The 13,994-nt window shown below is 32.1% G+C and overlaps 1 protein-coding gene and 1 long non-coding RNA gene across 2 annotated transcripts; both read right to left on the bottom strand.

Annotated features, from left to right (window-relative positions):
- Positions 1 to 3,213: 3,213 nt before the first annotated feature.
- Positions 3,214 to 5,156, bottom strand: LOC141704813 (uncharacterized). The gene is made up of 4 exons (XR_012568087.1): positions 5,103 to 5,156; positions 4,871 to 5,028; positions 4,258 to 4,390; positions 3,214 to 3,537 (listed from the first exon to the last, which is right to left on the bottom strand). It is a non-coding gene; the product is annotated as an uncharacterized LOC141704813 (long non-coding RNA).
- A 3,604-nt stretch (positions 5,157 to 8,760) lies between these two features.
- Positions 8,761 to 10,378, bottom strand: LOC141704814 (auxin efflux carrier component 5-like). The gene is made up of 4 exons (XM_074507981.1): positions 10,305 to 10,378; positions 9,566 to 9,651; positions 9,066 to 9,226; positions 8,761 to 8,960 (listed from the first exon to the last, which is right to left on the bottom strand). Exons 1-4 carry the CDS (start codon positions 10,325 to 10,327, stop codon positions 8,880 to 8,882), a joined length of 351 nt encoding a protein of 116 aa, XP_074364082.1. The 5' UTR covers positions 10,328 to 10,378; the 3' UTR covers positions 8,761 to 8,879.
- Between the last annotated feature and the right edge of the window lie 3,616 nt (positions 10,379 to 13,994).

Below are 13,994 nucleotides of genomic sequence, written 5' to 3'. Positions count from 1 at the left end.
ACGATCGTAGTTTTGTTCAAAAAGACTATGATTTGATTTATCTTGATACGTATTTATTCAGTTTTAATTATTATTATAATTTTTTTTGGATTTTAATTAATAAACTAATTGAATATCCAATTTTTTTTAATAAATGACAGCTAATTTAACAATCTTGAACAATTTTTTTTAACGTAGGTAACCGGCGGCCGCTACCCATCGGGTGCGCACTAGATAAACCTTACGGGCTCCTAAAGTTCAACAACTTCCATTTAGATTTTTGAAATATTAAAATAATAAATTAATAATTGGTACATTGATATTGAATTCAGGATTTTAGAAATCAAACTCCAATTAAAATTCTAATATCTAATTTAGCAGTTTTTAATTTTGTAGGGTTCAAAATGCCCCGTTAAAATTTTAAAAATATTAAAACTTAGTAAAATGCACAACAATCCAATTAGAAAAAATTGGGGAAAGCGTTACTTAAAGCGATCTAACTTAAGTAATGTTTAGCATAACAAAAAAAAATTAAAAACCTCAACCACAAGTTCATCTAGCGTCATGGACAAAAAAAGGAAAAAAATAGTATTAATAACAACCAACACGCTAAGCAATTTAGTGTTTTAGCTAAACATTACCATTTTCTGCGTTTCTACATACTATTTTGGGCTGTTTTTACATGCGTGCCATTTTAGACATTTTTCTACGCATGTACCATATAGGGCTAACAACAAATATACTTGGTGTTATTATTATCTTTACATTATGAGAAGCAATTTGTACTTTAGGAATGTGAAAGAAAACATTATACTTGAACAAGGTACATAATCTGACTGCAGGTTGGGTTTTTAAATCTTGTTAACTTTCTTGACTTTTAATTGTCAATAGGATTGTTGATTAGTGAGTTGAAGACTTTTACTTGGTCAGGTAAAACGCCGTTCATGTAAGAATAAATTCTACGAACTTCAGCAGAATTGGAATTTGACGTAGGTTCAGAAGGAATATCGTCTATGTCAAAATCTCTACGAATCCGCAAAATAATATTTAGTTCAATCTCTAAGAATTCTAGCAGAATTAGAATTGATGACTGCTTTGGAATAATACATAAACCGGTCCCAAAAGTCCCCCGCCTAGTATGTCGACATCATCGTCAATATTCACGTCTTCAACTACCTTTCCTTCGATTGCACTTCTAAGCTTTCCATGACAACGTCGAAACATTCCCCACAAAAAATAGGGATTATACCACTCTGTAGTAAAAAAGAAAAGATCATTATAATCAAGCACATGCTATAATCAGGTGGTGTATATATGATCCAATACTTCATCAAATGAGTTTTCACTTTATCTTCCCTCATCACAGAGACCAACTAAAACTAATATGGCAATACAAGTAATCCTATAACCAAGCGAAATGAAAGACGACCTTGCTCCCTTTTATTACGTTTAACATACTTGTGTTCATTTAATATGCATATACATATGCAGTTTGGACATATATCATGGATAAGCACTTTTTTCTTTAAGCCAGGCATTAATCCCTATTTAATTTATGGCGCTATTAGTTTAATTTCATATTAAACAAATACTCTCTAAGTCCATATTCGACAAGAAAGTTTACTCTGAAAATACTGTACGGCCATTATCAGGGGATAGAATAGCGTCTATATCTGCTATAAGAAGTTAAGAGAAAAAAGAAGTTAAGGCTTATGAGAATATGTGGTCACATGGAATAACATAAGTTTTGCTACAGAAACTTATGAGACCAGTTTTGTACCCAATGGGAACGTTAACCTTTTACAATGGAAGAAAGTGAGAACTAGGCCCAGTACACTGGAAAACTGCAATCTTACTATCTGTTGTTCAGATAAAATTAAATGAACTTTAGTCATGGTATCTGGACTAGGAAAATGAAGGAGCCTGTACACATTTAATATTTCTTTGGCTACAACAGAAGACCTCACATATCCAGTAAAGTAAATTCTTTCAACAGTTGTGAAAAAGTAAGACTTTATATATCTACAAATTCTATGCCAATTTGGAATCTGAACAATCTCCAAAGCGGTATTCAATTGGGAATACGAACAATTACCGCAGAGGAAAGGAAGGAATACCAAGTATTTATCAACTATATACGCAAAAAGATAATAAACGGGGACTTTGAAAAAAATGAAGAGACTAAAGTATTATCTGCACCTTTTACTTTCTGCACCCATGTTTCTGGGCATTACCGCATCTAGTAGGTTGCAGCTGCTCTAAATAATTGGATGGACATTGAAGAAGAATCCGCAGGAATAATATTTTGAGGCTTCATCTGAGCCAATCACGGTCAGATGCTATGGCTTTAGATGGCCTGCAACAGCTTCCTCAAGCAACGGCTGAAAACCAGGACACTGGTTCAGAAAATTATAAGAAACAAGTATATAACAAGATCAATAATATTAACCTTAAGGAACTTATTACTAGACCTTCTCATGTTACAGTCATGCACACCACTTCAATGAATAAGTAAAATATGTATGATTTAATATTGTCGGTAAAAGATCTAACAAACATTAACTATGTAAACCATTCAGAATGAGTTGTGACCGGTCTCCAATGGAGTAATTTGGAATACGTACCCAAAAAAATTGATACCTCAAAGGTACAAATGACAAAATGATAAATATGGTATTCAGAGTATCCATATGAGATTTATAACTCCAAATGTGAATACTTAAAAGGTAAAAATTAACTACTTTTGCATCAACCAAATGTGATTTATGTGTTTCTTAACCTCTCAATATGGTTGCACTGATCACATAGGTATTATGTTGGGTAGTATTTCAATTCTAGTGGGACTTATCTATTTTTTTTTGCAAAAAATCTATTGATTTTAGTTGCATGATATTCAATAATAAAAATAAAATAATAGCAAATAATAATATCTAAAAAAATAACAACAAATATTACAAATCTTGCATTAATTTAAAAAGAATGGATAATTACCTGGAAACTATATGTCAACGGGGGAGGGGATTCATGGAGCATTTTCTTCATTAGTATTTCAGAAATTTATGAAGTAGAAGTAGCAGTTCGATAATAAAATTAAAAAAAATCACAGAACAAACTTAAAGATAGTAAAATAATTCAGTCAAATGGTCTAACTGTGCCACAATCATATGTATACACACACAGTATACACACACACATAGATAATCAAGATTGTATAAGTGAATAGAGTCCGGAAATTTCATATTCCTCCCTTCTATATATCTAAAATTGATATACGTTTTATGAGGAGGTTTACTGCACATATTCTCCTCCACTAATCTTAGTTCATAATTAAGTTTTTACATCCCTTAATTCGAAGAAGAGTGTCGCTAAACGGGAGATGATGACAGCTATGCTCATTTATTGTGCACTATTGAAGTAAAAAACTAAGTACTAGGGAACCACACATAAGACTATACCTCAGATTCAAAAGTAATTGCATCTCCTTGTTCAGTGAAGCATTTTCGATCAGACAGGTTGTCTAGATAATCCAATGTTTCCAAACCTTCTATCCTCACTTCACTGTAAAACCATATGAATTTAGCAGAAACAAAAGAGGACGAGCTAAATACTGTAAATTTCACTTCGGCAAGCCTTCATATATCAAGAAATCTAATTAAGCAACAAGATCGCAAAGTCTACATTCCTTCTCCTTTATTATTATGTGGCAAATGATCAAAATAACATTGAGAAGGAGAAGTGTCTAAATGGCACATCTGAAAAGCCTTCAAGTGTCACTTATGTAAAACATAACGCACACATGTGTTTCAACTATAACTTAAATGTATTGTGCATGTACTAAAATGTGGCAGTAATTTACACGTGTCAGTATGATCATTTTTCTCTCATATTGTGTTGATAAAAGGTAAACGCACTTAACTTTATTTCACCTACTTAAAACAAATGAAATGCTTTCAAAGAATATTAAAGCAGCGTTTAGCATAAGCCTCTTCTACTTTTAAGTAAGTAATATATTCCCTTAGAAACTAACAGTGAGAGGGAGTTGAAAATGTAGCATTGTACTCAGTAGCACCATTTTGGTGATATGCAAAAGATTACTAAATGAAATACATACATAGCACGAAAACGTCAACCATTTACAAATAGCAGAGGTTTTAATAGGTACTTAAATGTCACTGCCAACTTAGCCCAGTCCTGTTTCTATGATCTTTGTTTTATTTCATGTCACAACACATTACAACCAGTGACAGAGTATTTAGGTTCAAAAATGTCAGTGCATACCAGATATCCGAAACAGACAAATATGTATGGTAGCCAAATGAGAAACTAAAGGCTGCTGTCAATGTTCCGGATGTGCGATATCATGTTGAGATTCCCACAAGATGAAAGAGAAACCCTAAGTCGAAACTCATAACTATGGAAGACAAAGAAAGAAAGCTGTCAACAAATTCATATTAATATATGTGGATTGATAATAATCACCAACATTCATGTACCCAAGAAACCATTTGCCTACAATTTTTACTGTCCTGCCATTTCTATACCTACAAATATGATCTTAGATGTGAAAACATATACACAGGCAAACTACAAAAGAGATAATACAACTTCACCAAGTACGAAATGTTTCTATAACCATAGGTTCGTATCATCTCAAAGTTATCAAACATGTGGAGGCGTCCATGGATCCAATCAGCATATAGCATTTGGAAACTTGCAACACAATCACTATCTTTTGCTGTCATATAATTTATTTATTTTTAAATACCGATTAAGGCCGTGTTGGTAAAGGGAAAAAAACAATATATCTGCAAAAAAGTACTTTTAAATAAACCGTGCGTAACTAGGATATACTTGTCATGTAAATTAATAGGAAAATACATCAAAAGTTAACCTGTAGGGCCACTGCTTTAAATCTTCCTCTGAAGTCTTTCGCGGTAATCCTTCTGTTTCTTGGGAGGAGGATTATGATCAACTCTCCATCCTTCGTTTCTTGCATGACCATTTGCTTCAACTGAAGCGGAGGAGCAAAACTAGAGAAAATTTTAAAACCTGCATCAAGTTATCGGTACTATGATTTCAAATAAAAAGACTGCAACGTGAATATAACGATAATTGGTATATACCTTGGGAAAACAAACAGAGATTCCTCCTCGCTTGCATTATAAGGCCTGGGAACCTTCAGAAAACATTTAGGAATATAATTAAGATTACGCCCGGTATTGTATATTAAGCAGCATAACTTGATTACTCAATCACTCACTCAACAAATACATTAACAAATACATAAGGCACATTTTAAACTTAAAACTATTCTCCGCCCTTTTGTTTATAGTTTTAAAGTACATTTTTTGGTCATTCTGTAATGCACCACAACCCAGAAATTATATTCTCAAGAAAATTCTATCATGGATCACTTACAGAGAGATATTTCAAAGAGCAAGTTGTCAATAGAAGCACTTAAACAGCAAGCCAAAAAAACAACTTAAGACTACAACCTAATTAACTACATAGATTGCAATTACCAGCAAGAAAGTCTGCACATAACCATTATACACTTCAATGCCAGAGGGCACAAGAGGCAGTAGTAGTGCAAGAAAGTCTACATGTTGTACACTTTAATTGTTGTACCACACAACAGGGAGAAGTGGTGTATGTTTTGAGAAACATAATTGTGGAAAAGTTTCAATATAATTTGTCATCCAAAGTTAGATGAGTCAAATTAGTTTGCCTAAACTCTTGATCGGAACATCGAATATTGGGTATTATTCTCTTAAAAGATTTTTATGTATGTTCTGCGTTTTACCGAAAGAAAATAGTGATTCATGTATTTGTGTAATGAGAAATATAAATCTTTTGCGATGCTGGTGTATTGTGTCAGAAATCGGATTACAGCTTATGAGTCGAATCCAAAAACATCTAATATAAGCAGAAGTGGAGCTCTGAGGTTGGTAAGAATAAGGTACTAAGATTTATAGAAGGGGAAGAAATAAAGGAGCCTGTACACATCTAATAATTCCTTGTTCTCTACAACAGAAGACTAGAAGGTCAAAATGAAGACCCTGATTAGAAGTTATCAAGACATTATATTTGAGACCTCATTCATCCACCAAGGTAAATTTCATCAACAGTCGTGGACAAATAACTAAATAAGACTATATATCTACAAATCATTACAAATCATACGGGCCAATAAGGAATTGAACAATTACTGAAGCGGAAAGTATTCAATTGGGAACATGAACAATTACCGAAGAGGAAAGAACTAAGTTCTCTACTATATATGCAAAAAGATTAATAGGGGCTTTAGAGAGATATTAAAGGGACTAGAGTAATTATCTTTATATTTGCTTTCTGCACTTATATATTATTCTGGGAATTACCGGATCCAGTAGGTGCAGCTGCTTTAAATAATTGGACTCGGGTACGGAGATTCAAACATATCCAAGTATCAGATTTGGCACTTTGAAAGATTTAGAACCTGGCGACACCATTTGGCAGTTGGCACAAATACGGGGACACGACATTTTTTTAATTTAAATTCATTGAATATAATAGGTAGAGTTTGGGGGCCAGAAACTGAGCTAAAATTTTTATTAGGTTATATATGCTCCTATCATGTTTCAATGTTCTATTTCCTGTAATATTTTCCTTATTGACATTTATTTCCAAGTATTACTTATAACCAAAAATGAATGTGGACGGTATCCACTGTAGATTTCTTCTTTATACACTACACGCATATTCATATTCATATTTAAAGCACCGGTAGATCTGCAATTATTACAGGAGGGATGCTTTTTACGGCAAACTTCGAATATTTTTTGGCGAGCTACAAATAATACTCATCTCAAATAATGCAGTACAAATAATGCAGTATAAATAATGCAGTTTCAAGACCATATATCAAGTAATGCAGTACTAATGATGGAGTACAAAGTTCAAACACTATACTCGCTCTCAACAAAAATCAAATTGTAAACTGAAATTATAAACTGTTAATTAAAAACTCCTTTTTTTGAATTTGATTTTCTACTCTCAATTTATTTATACTGTTTTATTTTGCAGTTGATTAGATTTAAGTTTCCATTTTAGGGCTTTCATTTTAGGACTTTCAGTTAGGTATACATCTCTAACTGGTCTAACAAATTACGGCTTCAATTTATCTTTCTTCCATTTAGTCATAGGTTTAGCATTAAAGGGCAAGTGTATCCTGCGATTCTACCTGTTGAAGATAAGAAAGTTACTGGTAAGGTTTGTTTAATAATGATAATCCATCTTGACTTTCAGCCTGTATAACATTAATGATATATAGCCCTCTATAGTATTAATAATTTCCATTCTTTATGTAGTTATGAACATTTAGATATAATCTTCAAATTACTTACTTCCATGTGTTGATTCTCTTACTATTATCATAGAACTTTTGAGCAATTTGCATCAGGTTACATAGGTTTCCATAGCTTATCCAATGTAAAAATTCACATAACCCGTTGTTCTAATAACTGAATCTTCAAAAGCAATAATATTTTTCATATGCATATCATCACTATGTACTAATCTGCAAGTTGTAATTATATTTAGGAATTTCAAGTTGCCTCACTTTCTGATGGGGATTATAAGAAAAAAAAATGAAAGAAATTATTTATGAACTTGATTCGGGAAAATTCCATTGTCTGCAAAATTACAGAGTATGTGCGTATTGCATTGATATATGAAATCATTAGTACGTGGTCAACATGCCTGCTGCTTTATCCTCTTTGTTGCTTCTTGTTTATGTATGCACTAGTCAAAAAGAGAACTAATACTAAACATACAGATTGGTTTTACAAAAACAAAGTTGTAGCCAGTGTCCTACTTACCAAAGCTTGTTGCAGACGTGCATTCTATTCTTGTAACACGTTCAGTTTCGCTTCCAAGTCATGAGTATAAGCCTAGCCAATCAGAATATATGAAAACAAACTTTAGAAACAGACTTGGTGTGGCCCTTTTAAAGACCATGATTCGTACTTATTTTTTGTGAATATTTCTTCTTAAATAGAAATTATAACAAAATATTTTTTTTCTGCAACCACTTAACAAAGCACTAAGTATCACCACTGTGCATCTTCCATATTAGGCTCAATCGATTATTAATCATCATCCCAGATGATCCAGTACAATTGAAAATATGATACATGAGAAAATTTATCATTTATAGAGGTGGATCGCCCCTGAAGAATATATGAGTTTCGGCCATAATCATATACAAAAATGGTAATATATCTTAATAAAACTAAGCGGACTTGATACTTATGGCTTATATAATGGTTAACTAGACACCTCAGAGTTCCCCTAATTCTATTCTCTTTTCGAATAAGGTTTCTCAAGCTCTAGGCTAAATATTCTACTTGACTCATTAATTTATTCAACTACAGATTCGACTCATTAATATTCAATTGAACTAAATAAAGTAAAAATGTTCGAGCCCATAAAACATAAATTGCTCCCACCATAACATTCAATTAATTACAAAATCACGCTGTGTGTATAAATAAAAAATAGCAGTTAAACCAATAGAACAATATCAGATCAAACACAAATTTATATTAATATATATATTTATATGACTGTATTTATATATTTTTATATATATATATATATTAATGTATTACTTGGGTTTTAAGTAGTATAAGTTTGTAGATCTCTAAATACAGGAAAGAGTTTCAGTGGCAAAAACAGTAATTACCCATGGCTAATGCAATCGATATCTAGTCTATATTCTAGAAAGATAAGTATGCTGGAGGAAGTGTCACCTGAAATAACATTTACAATATATGTAGTTAGATCGCCATTGAACAAAATCAATTTGTTAACACTGAGTTTATAGTTTATACGTATCATTTCAGTGGCAAAAACAGTAATTACCCATGGCTAATGCAATCGATATCTATTCTATATTCTTGAGCATAATAGAAAGATAAATATGCTGGAGGAAGTGTCGCCTGAAATAACATTCACAATATATGTAGTTAGATCGCCATTGAACAAAATCAATTCGTTAACACTGAGTTTATAGTTTCTACGTATCATTACGAAATAGTCAGTACCTGGATTATTGTTGCCTTTAACACTTCACCATCTAATCCTAAATAAAGACAGGCAAGGCCCCAACAAATTGGTCCCATGATAAACCTCCAAAGGATGCCGGTAATAGGGACTCCAATCGACCAATTTTCATCTATCTTTTTATTAATTGCCATGAATAAACCTGAAATATGCATAGCAGTAAGCAAAGCATATATATGAAGAGAATCTGGCTATATGTAAGGATGTCTACAACAAATTCAGATATTATATCTAATCAGGAAGAGTCACAGATTAGATTATAATGTGTAATAAATCCGTCCTAAATAACCTTAATTATTTTTTTAATGAAGGCTTGCAGACTTGCAACTGCTATCATCAGGTAACTAAACCACTTTCCTTATTAGGCACTGATCTGTTTTTTTACTTGGCCTAATGTCCAGATAATGTGTGTGTATGTGGAATTGTATGTAGCTATGAAGAAGTTACACGATGGACTCGGGAATTAGTGCTTTGAACTTACCCAAGCAGAACATGTAAGTGCCCACAGCTGCTTTCGACACAATCAAAATACATTCCTCCATAATGCTTGGCATCTCAAAATGCAACCTGAAGCATAATTTCCATCCAGAAGTTAGCATGATGATAACATAAAAAAACCGATTAATAATATCTAATTTTAATTGTCAAAGGTTCACTGGTTGGCATAATTCACCAAAAGTGTCTATATTTGAGTGTACGCATGTGTATAAGGTATGGGGATTATAGGAAAATCTCTATACACAACTAACAACGATAATTAGAGCTACTATTATCATAGAACTTTTGAGCAATTTGCATCAGGTTACATAGGTTTCCATAGCATATCCAATGTAAAATTCACATTACCCGTTGTTCTAATAACTGAATCTTCAAAAGCAATAATGTTTTTCATATGCAAATCATCACTATGTACTAATCTGCAAATTGTAATTTTATTTAGGAATTTCAAGTTGCCTCACTTTCTGTTGGGGATTATAAGAAATAAAAATATGAAAGAAATTATTTATGAACTTGATTCGTGAAAATTCCATTGTCTGCAAAATTACAGTGTCTGTGTGCATTGCATTGTTATATGAAATGATTAGTATGTGGTCAACATGCCTGCTGCTTTATCCTCTTTGTTGCTTCTTGTATATGTATGCACTAGTCAAAAAGAGAACTAATAATAAACATGCAGATTGGTTTTACAGAAACAAAGTTGTAGCCAGTGTCCTGCTTACCAAAGCATGTTGCAGGAGTGCATTCTCTTCTAGTAACACGTGCAGTTCCGCTTCCAGATAGCGAGTATAAGCCTAACCAATCAGAATATATGAAAACAAACATTAGAAACAGACCTGGCGTGGCCCTTTAAAGACATGGTTTTAATCTAACAAATTTACAGTCATACTTATTTTTTGTGAAATTTCTTCTTGATAGAAAGTAAAACAAAATTATTTTTTCTGCACCCACTTGACAAAGCACTACCCACTTGACAAAGCACTAAGTATCACTTTGCATCTTCCATATTAGGCTCAATCGATCATTAATCCTCATCGCAAATAATCATACAAATGAAAATATGATCATGAAGAAATTTACCATTAATAAGGGTCGCTCGCTCCTTAAAAATATATGAGTTTCCACCAGAATAGTCTACAAAAAAAAGGTAATATATCCTAATAAAACTAAGCGGACTCGATCCCTATGGCTTATATAATGGTTAACTAGACACCTCAAGAGAGGTCCCCAAATTATATTCTCTTTTCGAATAAGGTTTCTCAAGCTCTAGTCTAAATATTCTACTTGACTCATTAATTAATCAAGTCTAGATTCGACTCATAAATATTCAATTGAACTAAATAAAGTAAAAATGTTCATAAATTGCTCCCACCATAACATTCTATTAATTACAAAATCACACTATACGTATAAATAAACAATAGCAGTTATACCAATAGAACAATATCAAATCAAACACTAAATTCTTCGAGTACAACTAACAACGATAAATAGAGCAATAAATCCATGTCGAATGAACATACTCAAGCGCAACAAAACAACACAGTAAGATCGCAGTCAATAAAACAAACAACGTACATGTATATATGATGATCGCATTCAATTAATTAAATCGCAATAAAATGAAGAATTACCTGGAAACTACACATGGACGGGGTGAGCACTTTCTTCATTGTTTCTGCAAGTAATTTCAGAAATTCAAATAAAAATGAAGAATTAAATTAAATAAAAAAACATAAATTATACTCAGAAAAGATTGTATAAGTGAATAGAAATTCGAAATTGACACCTTATACTCGATTCTGATAACCTTATAACCTTATAACCTGTTAGAAGTACAAAATGTTACAAGTACAAAATACAAATTAAGATAACAATATAACTTACTTAGGGTTGACAAAATGTCTTCGTCTTGTTAAAGTCCAGGCATATCTCTTACAACATAAAGTATTATTTATATTCATAATAAATGTAAATATATAAAAAAATATATTAGAATAATCAAATTTTAACCGGGTTTTTAATCGGGTCAGGCCGAGTACGTAAATATACATATAATTCTGAAATTATTACTTTATATTTTAGTTGGGCCCTTGATAACTTTCTAATTTTTTTTATCTGATACTCTTAGCGAGAATATTACTTTACGACCGTGCCCCAAATTACGATTGACAAAATTTATACCTAAATAAGGTTATAACTTTATCCGATATTACTTAATACAGGTTTAAGTGTAGATATAACAAAAAGATTGCGGTTTACATGATCAGCCTGTACAAATACTCATGCTGGCCGGTGAGCATTTTTTCTGTTAATTTGCTGCATGTCATAACTAAAAAGTTTTAAAATCAATTACAGAAATACCAATTCACATTTCTAAATCCATAAACTCTTCTCTCTCTGAAATTACAACATTTCTATGGTCTATGTTGTTTCAGCAAACACCAAATAAAATATGTTTTCATCAACTACATCTTTCCGAAATATTGCATGCAAATCAAAAAATGTTGTTGGTAACTAATAATATCCATGACAAAGATCTATGTTGGACAATTATTGTTGAAGTTAATAGTAACCATTAATTAAAATAACTTCTCTCTCTCGCATGAGAGTCGGCCGCCCTAATTTCACCTAACCCTATCCGCCCTACCTTCTTTTTCACCCTTTCTACCTATCTCTATCTCCATATTTATCTTCATCCCCTACTTTTATTCACTTTTTCTTTAATAAAATCGAGATTTGTTTTACAAAACTCGAAAAATTCATTACAGTTATTCACTTTAATTTTCAGATATACTAAGGTAAGAGCTTGGATTTTATAATAAAATTCAGTTTTTGCATTCAAAATCTCTGGTCTAACAACATATTACAATTTGGTGTTATTTTGAGATTTTTGAAGACAACAGTCATTTAAGCCCAATATTGATGCCTAAAGTCTAAATTGGATTCAGTGCCCCACTCCCGCGGCCAAGCCCACTCATTGTCTACTTCAATATTTGTTCCATATGACTATATCACATATATTTTTCAAGTATGTTTTGAAATTTCAAGTCATATTTTTTTTGACAAAAATGTTTAAAGGATTTTAAATATGAGTAACAGTTCATGATTTAATAGTTATGAGATTTTTCTAAATTTATATAGTTTTAATACAACGTTGATTTTGTGGAGTTCGAACTTTGGCGCCCGAAATATGGGTTTATTTCTAATTATCTACTTAAATATCTAAATTAATTATATCGACTATAAAATATTACATACAGGAGCACCCACGTGTAATTTACATGTCATTCTTATTATATAGGAGTTAAAAACTAACAGGACGGAACCAGAAATAAAATTTACGGGGGACCGACTAATATTTGAAGAAACCAAATTACATTATTTTATATTTTTTTTCAAAATTTAACACTAAAATTTCTGCCAACTTAAACAGTTGACAGATACCGAGACTCCCTCCAGTGCCCTCTAGTTCTCCCTCTGAAAACTAGGTCAAGCTTCTTGCACTAACAAATTGCAGAAGATAAATAAGAATATTAACCAGGTCAAGCTCAATGCAATGAGTGACAGATAAGAATATCTACTTTTTATCGATATTGCATGTTAGTTAATATTTAGAAAAAATTTGGTTAGTGCGTAATTTCGTATCACACTTTAAAATTTTAGATAGACTCGTAATATGGCGACCCTTTTTGATATAATTGGCGAAGGATGGGTTTTGGGATTGTCTGACACACATGTTAAAAAATTATTTTACGATATAATAATTAAACTGAAACAAATAAACATTATTATCTAAGTTTGAAAAAGAAAACATTACAATCTATAATGTTAACTAGAGAAATAACCTTTAGGTCAATCTCTAAGAATTCTAGCAGAATTATAAGATGACTGGTTTGGTGGTTTGGAATCACGCATCAACCATATTCACGTTTCATCAATATTCACGTCTTCAACTATATTTCCTTCCATTACGACGTTGAAGCATTCCCCACAAAAAAATATGCTTGTACTTGTACCACTCTGTAGTTAAAAAGAAAAAATCATTATAATCAAGCACATGCTATAATTAGGTGCTGCATACATGATCCAATACTTCATCAAATGAATTTTTACTTTATCTTCCCAGATGATGTTTGAAGCGGCCGTGCAACTACAACCAATATGACAATACAAGTAATACTATAAGCATAGCAAAATGAAAGATGACCTTGCACCCTTTTATTACGTTCAATATACTTCTGTTCATTTCATATGCATATACATAGGCAATTGGGACAGCATATCTCATGGATAATCACTTCTTTCATTAAGCCGGACCACTGGGCCCTTAAGTTTTTGGCTGAGCAGAAAGTGAGAAAGTGGTTGCAGCATAAATGGATAACAAATTGATGAAGTACAATTATACAAAT

The sequence above is a fragment of the Apium graveolens genome, unplaced genomic scaffold (genome assembly GCF_009905375.1).
Source record: "Apium graveolens cultivar Ventura unplaced genomic scaffold, ASM990537v1 ctg8256, whole genome shotgun sequence".
Lineage (NCBI taxonomy): Eukaryota > Viridiplantae > Streptophyta > Magnoliopsida > Apiales > Apiaceae > Apium > Apium graveolens.
Note: the sequence above shows the minus strand (reverse complement) of the source record. Positions and strands in the feature narration are given on the sequence as shown.